Source organism: Panthera onca, chromosome E1 (genome assembly GCF_046562875.1).
Source record: "Panthera onca isolate mPanOnc1 chromosome E1, mPanOnc1 haplotype 2, whole genome shotgun sequence".
Lineage (NCBI taxonomy): Eukaryota > Metazoa > Chordata > Mammalia > Carnivora > Felidae > Panthera > Panthera onca.
Window position 1 is genome coordinate 3,724,844 of NC_138352.1, and position 14,546 is coordinate 3,739,389.

Sequence of the window (14,546 nt, forward strand, 5' to 3'; positions counted from 1 at the left end):
ATTCATTGTAAGTGTCCAATTTAATGGTTTTTATTATATTCAACCTTCCGTAACCATCCCCACAATCAATTTTAAGTTTCCATTGCCCCTCAAAGAAATCTGTTACCCTTTAGCAGTCAGCAACCCACACTCCAGCCCCTCTCACTCCAGGCAACCAGTAATCTACTTTCTATGGATTTGCCTTCTAGATATTCAGTAGAAACAGGATCATATAAAACATAGTCTTTCGTGACTGCCTCCTTTCACTTAGCGTAGCATTTTCAAGGTTCATCCGTGTTAACGTGTGTTAGTATTTCATTCCTTTTCATGATTGAACGATACCCCTCTGGGTGGATACACAACACTTTGTTTATCCATTCATCAATTGATGAACATCTGGGTTATCTCCTCTTTTGGGCTATTAGGAGTAATGCTGCTATGAATATTTATCTGCAAGTTTTCGTGTGGGTGCGTGTTTTAATTTCTCACCCAGGAGTGGACTTCCTGGAACATGTGGTAAGTATGTTTAACCTTTTGTGGAACTACCAAACTATCTTCCACTGGCCTTCCTACCAGCAGGGTTTCTCCACATCTTCACCAGCTCTTGCTATTAGCTGTCTTTTGATTCGGACCGTCCTAGTGGGCGTCAAGTGGTACGTCATTAGTGTTTTAATTTGAAATCGCCTAATTACAGTGATGTCGAACATCTTCTCATGTGCTTGTTGGCCCATTGTATATCTTCTTTGGAGAAATGTCTTTTCAGTTCCTTTGCCCATTAAAAAAAATTTTTTTTAACGTTTTTTTAATTTTTGAGAGCGAAAGAGACAGAGTGTGAGCAGGGGAGGGAGACACAGAATCCAAAGCAGGCTCCAGGCTCTGAGCTGTCAGCACAGAGCCCGATGCAGGGCTCGAACTCACAAACCGCGAGATCATGACCTGAGCCGAAGTGGGAAGCATAACCGACTGAGCCACCCGGACACCCCTGCCCATTTTAAAATTGAGTAAAATTGTCCACTTCTTACTGAGCCATGAGCAATCTTTATTCTTGATACAAATCCCTTATCAGATGTATGGTTTGCAGATATTTTCTCCCATTCAGCACACATCTAGGCCTTAAAAAATCTTGTTGAGTAAGTATTTGAATGTTCAAAATTATATTCGCATTACAATGTTACTATAGAATTAGAATTTAGTTAATTATATATCAATGCTAATTTCCCTGACTTAACCTATTAAATATGAGTAATAAATGGATAGACCTTTCATAATCTTACCATCTTTAAATTCAGTATTATGATTGGTAGGGGGTGTTTAAAATCTGCCATTTTAATGAATGGGCAAATTATAAAAACATGGAATGTAATTAGTTTTTTGTTTAAAAAATACATTTGATTTTTAAATCTTACAGATGGAAAAAGTAGAAGCAGATCTAACCAGATCCAAGTCTCTTCGCGAGAAACAGTCAAAGGAGTTTCTATGGCAGCTGGAGGACGTCAAACAACGATATGAACAGCAGGTTGGTCTTTCATTTTGATGATGCCTTTGAATTTTTAAATGCATGTGCAATCTCTCTTTTAAAAATCTCATTATATCACGGACACCTGGCTGGCTCAGTCAGTGGAGCGTGTAACTCTTGGATCTCGGGGTCGTGAGTATGAGCCCCACATTGGGAATAGAGATTACTTAAAAATAAAAAAAATTTTTAAGTTTATTTATTTATTTTGAGAGAGAGAGAGAGAGGGAGGTAAGGGCAGAGAGGGAAGGAGAGAGAGGATTCCAAGCAGGCTCCATACTGTCAGTGCAGAGGCCAATCAAAGCAGGGCTGAAACTCACAAACCGTGAAATCATGACCTGAGCCAAAATCCAGAGTTGGACACCTAACCGACTTAGCCACCCAGGCGCCCCAAAAATAAAATTCTAAAAAAAATATCATTATATCATAAAATCCCTGCCCAGTGAAAATTTTACTAAGAATGTTGTTACCAGTGTATGGGAGTCATTTAAAATAAGATCTGTTTCGGTAGAATCCAGAAACAGAATTTTAGCTGTTCGCTGAAGTCTGTTCCGACAGTTTATCCATCTGCATGTTGAATTGAAACATTTATTGTGATTCCTGAGTCCTTCTGTTCCTGGCAGGGCCTAAGTGTGACTCACTCATTTATTTGAGAAGCGGTTTTGGGTGCCCACCATGTCCCGACCCTGGACGGAGCTGTCAGCAGGACCGACAGTGTTCCTTTGCTCACAGAGCATACACACTCCACTTGGTGCGCAGCCAACCCATTAATAAAAAACCAAACAAAACCAAACAGATGAGATAATTTTGAAGAGTGATTTATGAAGTCGCGAAGGAGGTGTGTACAGAGGCCTCGTCGGGGAGAGTCGGGAAGGGGATTACCGGCACTGACAGGTGGTCAGGGAAGCCCTCTGAGCAGGGAACTTTGTGCCCAGAATCTTGAAAACTAGGACTGAGCCAGCCATGAAGCCTCTGGAAGAAGAGTATTCTGGACTGAGGGAGCAGTGTGTGCAAGGATCTGATGAGCGCCAGCTGGGAGCGTTCAAGGAACAAAAGATGACAGTAAAGTGGGGGAGTGCCTGGGTGGCTCAGTTGGTTAAGCGTCCGACTTTGGCTCAGGTCGTGATCTCATGGTTCATGAGGTCAAGCCCGTTTCAGGCTCTGAGCTCACGGTGTAGAGCCTGCTTCGGATCCTCTGTCCCCCTCTCTCTCTCTGCCCCTCCCCTGCTCTCTCTCTCTCTCTCAAAAATAAATAAACATAAAAAAAAATGACAGTAGAGGCTGGTTCAGCATGTATGTAGAGAGGAAGCTTCTAGCTGTAGGAGATGGGGTGAGAATTTGGCTAGGACCAGGACATCCGGGGTAGTGTCTTTTCTAAGAATGTAGTCCAGCTAATTCTTGGAATATTTAAGATGGCTATTAATTTTTACTTATTTGTCTAATTTATTTCCCTAATTTCCTTAACATCTGGAAAAAATGTTAATTAGCTTAATCACTAAGAAAAATTAAAGATAGTATTTGAACCTTTTTATTCTGAAAACCTCAATAATTTTTTTCATTATTGTATTTTCAATTCCTTATTAAATGGGTACTGCATCAAAAACTAATTAATCCCTTGTGATTACTGGATTCAAATCCCTCTCCGAAGTGATAGCAATTAGGGACTCAGTTGAGTTCCATGAAAAGAAAGTCTGGTCTGACATGTGACCTGACTGTTGGTACGTTGTTGTTGCTGTTTTCATCTTAAAATGTTGGTAAAAATACCTGAGTTACTTTGACAGGAATGGTGTAAAGGCAAAAGAGTTCCAAAGACAGAAGTTTGCAAATCGGTCCTTCTTTGTTATTGCCATCATCTGTGTTGTCCTGCTCCATTCTGCTTCAGCACTTCCCTAAAACGTTACATGAACGTGACCTTTTGGGCCCGTGCCCATTTCTTCCTTCTCTGACATTATGGCATTAATCACCTCATCATTCCTTACACTGAAATCAGCTCTTGTAAAATACCATCTAGAGCTGTTCTTAATCCAGAATGGAGTACCAGGGAGCAGAAACTGTCTGTTACTTTTCTTCCAGCCTCAGTTACATTATGTTTCTGTGATTGAGCCGATAATAGAAATACATTATCGAATTCATTATTGTTTAATTGACTTGGGTGGGAAGTGGGGATAAGAAAGAAACTGAGGTCATAGCCAAATATAGATAAGAATATTAAGAATGGGCAGTAAGTGTTGCATATTGTCATGTTCTAGTTACAAGTATAATGGAGGTGATTCTTGGATTGAAAGCGATATTAGAAGCAAAAACAATAACAAGAAAAACGTTACTTCCTCTAAGTAAACTGGTGGAGGAACAGGGGAGAGAGACACAGATATGACTCAGAAACTGTTGTGTTTCAGGATGAGTGTAAGGGGTAGGAGCATTTTCTTGGAGAGTTTAAAAAATTGTATTTTCATTTTGATGATAATTGTGTAGGTGACGAATTTATAGCCAGAGATAGCCACGTGACTTCAGCGCCTGATTTGCATTATGTTGTGATTGTTTTCGCAGAGCTCTGGCTTTTTAAAGTTGGACGCATAAGGAAAACCACCGCGGAAAATTAACATTTGACTAAATAAAACTTATTTTAAGTTAAAAAAAGGAATAATACTTGCAACAAATGCGATAGGCAAAGAATGACTCTCTTATGAAATTAATAAATTTATAACAAATAAAAATAATTAGCATTTAAATTAAGTAATTAGCACAAATCATAAGAAAATCATTAATGTCCCGATAAATGACCTGGCAAAGGACCGAAGGAGATAAGAAATGAATAAACGACAGTGTAGAAACATCTACAGCCTTGGCGTTAATAAAAATGCAAATTAGAATTAACAATGATGTGCCATCTAAAGTTGGCAAAAGTTTAGTGAAATTTGTACTTTCATATATTGCTGATGGCATTTAAATTAATATAGCCTTTTTGGAGAGGATTTTGGCGCTATCTACCAAGAGTCATAAAAAGTGTTTACACCCGCTGGCCCAATTATTGTTAATCTCAGACAGAAATAGTCAAACAATAATGTCAATTATCATTTAGGTGATGGAATCACGGTTGGTTCTTTTTCTACATTCCTTACTTTCCACATCATGATAGCGTCTTTTTAAATGTGACAGTCATGTTTTTAGTTTACGAATAAACTTACATAAACTTCATTTGAAAGAATGTCAAGTTTCAAAGTCTTTTCTCAGAATGATCGTTTTAAAAATCTACCAAAGTTTATCCTTTGTATAGTCTTGCTTAAAAATGCTTAATTAGAGGAATTAATTAATCTTTTAAAGAATTGATGCTATTGATAGAAACTACATGCTGTTGCATTAATTTTTCTGTATTTCACTTTCATGAAAAAGGGATAAATGATACAAGTGGTATGCAAATGCATAACAGGAAATTAAAAAAAAAAAACACCTCGCACAAGGATCCCTCAGGTCTTGGTGATTTCACCCAGTTTGTTCTTCCTATATCTGTAGGCCTGTTTATTAGACTTGAGAATGGAGATCCCAGGCAGTAACTCGCTAGGGAAAGACAAAGGCAAGAATCTGAGCTAGGAGATTTTAGGAGAATATTTACCAATGTGATAATGTACCAACTTTTTAAAACCTTTTCCAGCAGAAAATTCTGTTAACAGGAACAGTATTCCCCCAGACCTCTCCAAATTGTTAAGATTTTTGCTGGGAAAGTTTATCATAAGCAATGATAAGCATGTAGTTGTGGTCCCTGCAAGCTAGCGCAAGTTCACTAAAAATGCAGCCGATTAAACTAAGCTCATTTCCTTCTTTGAACAGCGGGGCCAGGCTGGTAGATAAAGAAAGGGGAATAGATATAGTATAACTGGACTTCGCTGAGCCATCTGGCAAGGTCCCTCACAAAGGCAATATGGGAAAATATGGTTTAGATATTGGTGCATTTATGTGGTTAAGTGAGAGTTCAAAGGGCCATCTCTGAATGACTAGTGTCGACCTGAATTGAGATTTCTGAGTGTGTCAGTCACTGGATGATGATAAAGAGGTAAAGTTCCCTGCTTCCATAGAGCCCAGAGGAGTAATTAACACGGAGGATAGGACAATCAGTTCTCTGAAGCTTTAAACAGCTGTAATTAAGATGATTAAATTTATTGGGATTGAATATAAAATCCTATGCTTAGATGATACAATCATCTGCAAAAAATACGAGGCAAGGGTCGGGGGTAATGTAAGGGAGGGGCATAAACGGTGGGGACAGCAAGGAAGACAGAAAAAAATGCCTGGGATGGTGGGGATAATGGTCCTAGCACATTGTTTACGTATCGGGTCACATAAGAAATAAGTCCGTTGTGGTCACCACGTCTTAAATAGGACACCGACAGACAGACATGTTCAAATGAAAGTCTCCAGAATATAGAAAGGCTTGGAACCATCTCAGAGGAGATTTGCCAAGAGAAGACAAGAAATATTAGAGATATTAGAAATATTAGAGAATAGCAGATCTGTTTCTTTTTATTTATTTTTTTTAATGTTTATTATTTATTTTTGAGAGAGAGATGGACTGTGACAGAGTGCAAGCAGGGGAGGGGCAGAGAGAGAGAGGGAGACACGGAATCTGAAGCAGGCTCCAGGCTCTTGGCCCGATGTGGGGCTCTAACTCACGAACCACGAGATCATGACCTGAGCCGAAGCTGGACTGAGCCTCCCGGGCGCCCCCACATCTATTTATTTTTGGAGTCAAGGTCTGTCATACAGGAAATCTGAGGACTGGTCTGTGTGGTAATATCCCAACAGCCAGCATTTGGTAGCACCTGCTCCGGGCCACGTATCTCTCCTACACGGTCCACGTGAATTGAGCCGTGTCCCCCCTCACAGGAGGGGGAGGCAGAGACCATTACTTGTCATTCCCATCTTCTAGCTGTAGAAACTGAAGCACATCCTCTTAAGTAACCTGAGGTCCCGCACACTTCACAGATGAGAGAATCAGAACCTGCACCAGAGCCACGCTCCGACCCCCCCTTGCAGTTCCGGGGGGCAGACACTGAAGCCATGTGTAGGTAGTACTGTGAGGCATATTTTGAGTCATTTTGAAATAGTCCTTTCCTAAAGAATTATTCAAATGGGCAATGGTGTATCTCGTGAGAGAGTAAGTTCCCCAGCCCGAGCCTGTGGACGTGCCCGTCGGGCGTGTTGTGGACGGACCCTGTGCCCTTGGGGGGGCTGTCCCACTGCTAAGGTCCCTTCCAAATCCAGTGTTCGGTGACTTTCTGTTCTTTTGCCTGATTAGACCGCAGCCCATCTGTGCATCTCTTGACAGACATAGATCTCTTGTAGGTGTAGACGAGTCAGCAACACCACCGGCTCGTTGACTTACGTACCTGTCTGGCTGGACTTCCTTATTTCAGGGCTTCTGCCGACATTCAGGTCCAAGTGTGACGATTCTTCTATTACTTTGTCTGACTTTTCTACAACATGTGAGATCTTTTTTTTTTTTTTTTAATTTTTTTTAGCGTTTATTTATTTTTGAGACAGAGAGAGACAGAGCAGGAACGGGGGAGGGTCAGAGAGAGAGGGAGACACAGAATCCGAAGCAGGCTCCAGGCTCTGAGCTGTCAGCACAGGGGCCCGATGCGGGGCTCGAACTCACGGACCACGAGATCGTGACCTGAGCCGAAGTCAGCGCTCAACCGACTGAGCCACCCAGGCGCCCCATACAACATGTGAGATCTTAAGTGATATGGCTAATAGCATTTCACACTGGAAGGAGATGTCAATGCTCATCTCCCAGGCCCTTCTTTCTCAAACTGGGGTAGTGAGTGAGCCACGGTCAGGGCGTATGTGAAGCTACCATACAAGCTTCCTGGAAGGTTCGAGTCACCTGATGATTTTGTGGGAAAGCAAAGCAGTTTTACTATTGAGGGCACCATCATATTAAAACAAACATACACTTTCCTGTTTTGTAAAATGCAAAGTTCTCATGAATTTATAAGATAAAATAGGGCATTTCAAAGAAACTTCCAGCTTGCAGAGGCTGCTTCAGGCTATGCCCTCAGATCCCCCCGGAGGGCGGAGGGGGGTTGCTATTCATTTTCACTGCTGCTGGGGGTACTTCGGTGGAAAAGTTGTAGAAGCACTTATCTAGTGTAATCCTCACTTAAAAAAAATTTTTTTTTAAATGTTTTATTTATTCTTGAGAGACAGAGAGAGACAGAGCATGAGCATGGGGCGGACAGAGAGAGAGGTAGACACAGAATCTGAAGCAGCTCCAGGCTCTGAGCTGTCTGCACAGAGCCCGACGCAGGGCTCGAACTCACAAGCAGTGAGATCGTGACCTGAGCCGAAGTCGGACGCTCAACCGACTGAGCCACCAGGCGCCCCGGTCCTCACTTTTTATCATGAGAATTGACATCCAGAGGAAATGAACGACTTGTGCTTGTGGGGCCTCAGTTTCCTTACTTGATTTTCATTTTTGAGTCCCTCTCATATAGAAAACATCATGCCAGTAGCTGCAATGAAGTGAAAAAAGCAAAGTGGTATTTTAAAATATTTCAGCCAGAGTACAGGCATAAAGTGGGCAGCTGTGGAGAGAAAAACATCAAACACATGGGCTAAACACTCACACAAATATCCTGTAAAGCCCAAGCTTTCATCAAGATTTCCTGTTTCTTTCCTGTATAACCCATTGGAACAAAAAGACAATTCTAATTGTCTGCACAACCCTCATTCAAGCTGGAAACAAACAGCAAACCAGGCATGCTAGGATTTCCTGAACTATGGAGATTTTTTTGGCAGTCCCATCAGATCATTCTTTAGTCTTATATTTTATATCTTCTCTTTTCACTACAAAGCCTTTAAAGGGAAATGTAGTTCAACAGATAAACAAGTGGTCGAATTCTTGGGAAAGAATAGATGGTTATTGTCAATGATTGTTAAAAAACACCGAAGGGCCAGCCGCTTACACGTCACTATTATTTGAAACTTAAAAATATTTTGGCAGCAAAGAGAGTGTAAAGATGAGACAAATTATACCAGGTAAGTAAGTAGTTGGGAAATTTTACGATCAGTTGAGATACTCAGTTTGCAGCTAGCCTGTGCTTCCCAGGTTTTTCCCCTGCAAATGTTTTAGTTTTTTGTTATCTCAATTTTTTTTTTTTTTTTTTTAGCTTCATTGGAGAAGGAGACAGTACAAAGCAAGATGTGGAGGAAGAGAGTGAAGGCACTGACTAGTCAGGGTGCACTTCCCGCGCCCCCCCCCCCCGGCCCCGCCCCCACAAGGCGGAGGTGTGCGGGCGGGGACCCCAGCCCAGGGAGAGGGTGTTGGCATCAGAGCGGAGGGGTAGGCCTCTGCTGTAACTAGTGAAAAGAGGAGGGAGGACAGATGCACAGAAGTTTGTATACCTGCAGCAAGGAAATGAGGACACTCTTGTTCCTAAGAGGTTTTCCTTTGTGAGAGAGGAGGCAAGTTGCTTTGCTGAGACTGGAGGAATTATGTGGGCGGCAGGGCTGAGAGATGTGGGGATCGTGTGATATTGTTGGGGAGATGGCATGACTGATCTGACTAGGACAACCTGGGTGAAACTTCTTTTTGGCACTGAGGTCCCCGATGAGGTTAATGACCGTGAATTTGGGGGTCTCTTCAAAATGGATTTTCATGGGATTTCTCGCTTTCCGAACATGCAGGAGCATTCATCGTACCTCGGGTCCGCTCTGTCATTCTGTTTGTCGTCGTCCTGCTCACTTACCTTACTCTTTTTAAGTCTTTTGGCTCGGCTTTCCTTTTCCAGTTTGTAACCAATAATTTTTGAGCCTAAGCTACGTATCAGCCACCCTGTTCTCTCCGCGGTGGTCGAGGAAGAGGCATTCTTGATCCATTACTGCTGCAAGGCACACATTGGTCCTACAGGCCATGGGCAAAGTGCCAGATTCCTGGACGTGAGCCTGTGGCGCCACAGAGGCTGGGCCTGTGTGTCTGTGGCCTGGGTCCACAGAATGGGCGTTGATGCTTCGTGAAAGGTGCGTACAGCAGGCCTCTTCCTTTCTGTTTGCTTGCTTGTTTGGAACTTTCCTCATCTCAGTTAAGACAAATGGCCCTTTTATCTGGAGTGGGAATGAAGAGGGCGATGGTGAACACATCTGTTTTCAGTAACTGTAATGTGAAGCATGTATGTTTCATTTCAGGGGTACTTCATTTGAACAATGGTTCCTAGATAGCGGTATGGCTGATTGAGGATTCCCATTCCCTAGATCCCTTAGGAGTCTAAAAGAGAAGCAGTGACTTTCCAACCATTCATTATTTAACGTATGTTTATTGAGCAACTACTTTGTGCTAAACACTGTTCCAGGTGCTTAGGATATGGCAGTGAACACAATAGTCTCTATTATTACGATAGAGGAGACAACAATACCTCTCTCTCTCTCTCTCTCTCTCTCTTTCTCTCTCAAAATGTAAGGTAAGATAATGCTAATTGCTATGAAATAAAGCAAGATCAGATGTTGGAGTGAAAGGGCTATCTTATATAGAGTTGTTTCACAGAAGGTGTTATTTTTGATAAGGTCAGTGAAAGGTTCTAAAGAAGTGATGTTCTCTATAAAGAATTAAATTAAAACCTGCATGAAGGGAAGGAGGAGACCACACAAAACTTGAGGTACGGAGAGAATATTTTGCGTAGAAGGAATGGGCTTGTATGTGGCTGGCATGGAGTGAGTGAGGGAGAGAGTGTTAGGAGCCAAGGTCAGGCTGTGGACAGCTTGCACCATGTTCATGTCCCACTGTGGTGGGAAGCTTCGGTTTTATTCTGATGATGGAGAGCCGTGGGAACATTTGAGCAAGATCTGATCTGCTTCTTAAAACGCCTTCTCTAGCTGCTGTGCAGAGCATTGATTGTAGGGGAGGCAGGGAGGCCAGCCAGGAGACGAAGGCGGTGGTCTGGTGAGAGACGACCCTGTTTTGGACCCAGGGGGGTACGCTGGGGGTGACAACAAGTGGTCAGATTGGGCCGTATTTTGTAGGAAGGACTTGTTAATGGATGCGAAATGGAGTGTGAAGGGAAGAGGGAACTCAAACACGACTCCTGACTTTCCCAGCCCAACAACCAGGTGAATGGTGGTGACAGACACAGACCTGTGAGTAGAGAGAGAAGAGAAAGGAGGTCCCAGGGCTGAGCCCAGGGCTACTACAACACCTGGAGATGCGGAGGAGGTGGAGGAAATACCGAGACCGGAAAGAACAGCCAATGAGGCAGCAGGGAGACTCGGAAGGTCTGTTTTCCCATAAACCATGTGCAGTGAGCATTTCAGGAAGGAAGAAGTGAGTGACCTCTTGTTTCAGGTGTTGCCAAGAAGGGAAATCAGATGGAGACGGAGAGCTGGCCGACGGACTCGGCGAGAAGGTCTTTCGCCACCTCATTCAAGGCCAGTTTCAGTGGAAGGCGGGAACAGAACCCTGAGTGATGGGGCTGGAGAGAGAATGGGACGTGAGCACCCCTTTTGGGAGATTTTGAAGGAAGGGAGCTGAGAAATGAGGTGGTAGCCTGCGGGGCATGCAGGGTCAACGGGAAGGTTTTAGAAAATGAGATAGGTACGAAGGTCCGTTTGCTGATGACCATGGTCCGTCGGAGAAGACGATGTCGGTGATGCAGACCCTGGTGGGATCATTGTGAGAGCAAGTGCTTGATTTGGCAAGGGGGGATGGCACCGGAAGGCGGGGCTCTCCTGAGGTGGCAACAAGGACGGCCACCCATTTGAGTCACAGGAAAGGCAGAGGCTACCTAGGTAGGTAGACATGTCAACGTGATGATGAGAGGAAGCCATTCCCTTCAAACTCTTTCTGTTGTTTGTTCCTGAATGCCACCTGCTTCATTCAAGATGATGAATGATTGTGAAGCATTATAGTAGGTGGTGTGTGGAAAGTAAAAAGAAAGTAAAGGCACAGTCCATGTTTTGGAGGAATTTATAACCTGGTTGATCTCTTTGTCCTTCTGAAGCCCATACCAGCCGTAAATCCCACGCTAGCCAGAAACCCTGATGATTTTTGTATTTCATATTCATTCTGCAGCAGTGATGTGCCAGATTAAGACAAACTGAGTGCATTTTAGAGGAACAGACATCAGGCAAAAGAAATTGAAACTAAAACGTACAGTGAAGGCATGTTTTCCCCCCAAATCCTGAACTCTAAGAGAGTGAATTCTCAGTTAATGAATTTTCTCAATTTTGAGTGGCTTAAATTGACCATCATTAAACCGTGAAGAAGAATCTTGAAATATTGGACTATCTGAATGAATCCTTCCTGGGTTTTAACTGAGATCTGGCAGATAAGGACCCAGAAAATAGTAGCCAGTTTTCCAAAAAGTTGTGAAAGCTCAAGGTCATTGTCACTCATGACCCGCAGGCGCCGGCAAGGTATTTTGCAGTGTTCAGTGGGAAAGAAGGCTGCAGAGAAGAGTGCTGGCTTCCGATACTTGCAGCATTTTCCTTCCTTTCCTCTGTGGCTGCTGGTGCGCTTGCGGCCTTCAGCCCTTAGGTATCCTAAGCTTTAGGAACGTCAGCTCACTCTTGTCCCCGCTACTGATGCCTCAGTAGAGAGGAAGAGGGGAAGCAGCTGCACGTGCTGGCGGGCCCTCGTTCCATCCCGAATAGCAGTTAGCACAGCAACACTAACCTTTAAAGAGAAGAGGACTTGCATTAACTACACGGAACCGTTGACAGATTCCGTTGATGGCTTCTTTGGTTGTAGTGGACATCTAGTCCTAGAGCCCCACGGCCACCCGCAGGTGACAGGTTCTACTTCTGCTCTTGACACACGGATGACTTTGTGCTTTTTTTTGTCGTTGCTGTTGGTGCCTGTTTCTGCGAAGATGTTGTTCGTGAAGTCAGACTGTGCTGTGGCATTTTCTGTGCCAACTTGTGCTGAATTTTCACTCTGACTCCAAAGGCTCAGAGCAGATTGTATATGTCCTTAGGTTTATCTTTTCTTTTTTAAAGTTCTTATTTGAATTCCAGTTAGTTAGCATACAGTGTATTATTAGTTTCAGGTGTACAATATAGTGATTCAACCATTCTGCCCATTGCTCAGGGCTCATCATGATAAGAGTACTCTTAATCCCTGGAAAATCCTTGTTTTTTTCTTTAAATGGCTACCTCTTCAAAGTACCCCTTGAACTATTAACCCTATATGTATGTAATTACTCACAATAGTTGAACTGACCTTCGTCTCTCTTTTTAAAAAGGTAACACATTTCAATAGTTGGTTTTATGAGGCATTGGTCTTCCCTACAACTTTACTCGAGCTGAACCAGGCTGGGGGGATCCAGAACTGCCATAGCGTAGTACTGAGGAAGAGTTCAAAAAGTCTCAGGAAAATGAGAATATTCGAATGATACTGCTACTTTAGACCAGATAACCTACTCCGCGGGAGGGCCTAGAAGATACTGCCTTCACTAAGGTGTTGAGGAATGCACTGACAGTGGGGGCACTGATACTGTTGAGCAGCTACGCGGTGGCTTCCTCCACGTGCTGGCACCTGTCGCGGGAGATGCTGCCATGGAACTGGGCTGCCTACTTCCAAGAGGATGGTAGGGTTCCAAAATGGCAGACGCCAGTTGGAGGTGGGGCACTTGAACGTCAGATGGAAGGTAGAAGTGATTCCTCCTATGGGCCCCAAGGCTAGGGAGGCAATCAAGGTGTCTAGTCGGGCAGGGCTATGTAAACACAGATGGTGCCTACAGCAGTTGTCCCGGGGGATAAGAGAGACAGAGACCAACGAGAGTACTCCTTGCACAACATCAAGAAAAAGTCAAGAGCTGGTGAGTGAACTTTAGACAATTCTCCACTTGAGTGGAAAATCATGGTCCTTCATCCAGTTTCCAGATCTAAGTTCATAGTTCACGGACCCTTGATAAGGGTTCTTACAATGCCAAGTAAATATCTCCCCAAGGGGAGCTGTTGCCAGCTGACATGGTACATACAGCACACAGTGGCGGAAGCAGAAATTCCCCTGGAGTCTTATTCTGGAGTGACTCCTGTTAATGTGGTATGAGTATAATTCCAGAAATTTCTGAGAGATGGATAAATAGAAGGCTTTGTAGATACAAAGACAAAAACATTTTTTAAGAAATGAGACTATGCTGGGCGCCTGGGTGGCTCAGTCTGTTGAGTGTACAACTTCAGCTCAGGTCATGGTCTCACGGTCCGTGAGTTCGAGCCCCGCGTCGGGCTCTGTGCTGACAGTTCAGAGCCTGGAGCCTGCTTCAGATTCTGTATCTCTCTCTCTCTCCCCCTCCCCTGCTCATGCTCTGCCTCTTTCTGTCGCTCAAAAATAAGTAAATGTTAAAATAATAAGTAAGTAAATAAATAAAAATAAAAAAAAAAAAGAAATGAGACTATGCGGTATATTCTACTTATATTAGAATAATCTCATGTGAAATCAGTTGAAGTAAAGAAACAAGGAAAACTTAAGGAATTTCTGAAGTGTAGAAAAATGTTTCTTTACCATATGACAACAGGTGATTTCTTAGAACATTAAGAAATAAAGATAAAAAAATACACGGAGGTTAGAGTCATTTTGAATTTTATGGTTCGATTTTGAGAGCATTAGTTTCCTCACTACAATAAAAAAAAAAATTGACATGCTCAACCCTCCTTCCACCCAGTCCCTTCCCACTCTATTTCGTCAAATTATCGTGTCATTTACACATCGTGGAGGGTTATAGCATTTGTATTCTGTTCTGTAAGCACAAGGATCATAACATCATTACATGGAGTTCGGTTTTTATTGAAACCATTTTTGTGCTCACCACGGGGACATCCAGCACCCCTCCTCCATAGCAGTTTCCTTCACTGTGATTCATCTGTTGAGCGCTGAGATTTCATCACGGAGTTGTTTTTTCCAAGAAGGGCATATAATTGTTGTATTCGCTGCATTTTTGCATGCTTGAAAATCACTCTATGTTCCCTTAGTTTGGGCTGGGCATTACATGCTCTGGTGGACCTTTTTTCCCTGAAGCTTTATACATATGGTTCCACTATATTTTGGCCCTGAGCTGCCCTGGTCGTC

General features: G+C 43.2%; 1 protein-coding gene across 9 annotated transcripts in view; it reads left to right on the forward strand.

Annotated features, from left to right (window-relative positions):
• Positions 1 to 14,546, forward strand: part of CEP112 (centrosomal protein 112) — a 415,035-nt gene that overhangs the window by 179,550 nt on the left and 220,939 nt on the right. For 8 of the 9 annotated variants that reach the window (XR_009614112.3, XR_009614106.3, XR_009614109.3 and 5 more), the window contains one exon: positions 1,388 to 1,495. The exons of the other annotated variant lie outside the window; for it this stretch is intronic. Coding sequence is in view for 2 of the 8 variants with exons in the window: in XM_060645622.3 (XP_060501605.1) it covers positions 1,388 to 1,495 (108 nt within the window). In the remaining 6 variants the exon portion in view is untranslated. The remainder of the gene's footprint in view (positions 1 to 1,387; positions 1,496 to 14,546) is intronic. 9 annotated transcript variants of the gene reach the window in all.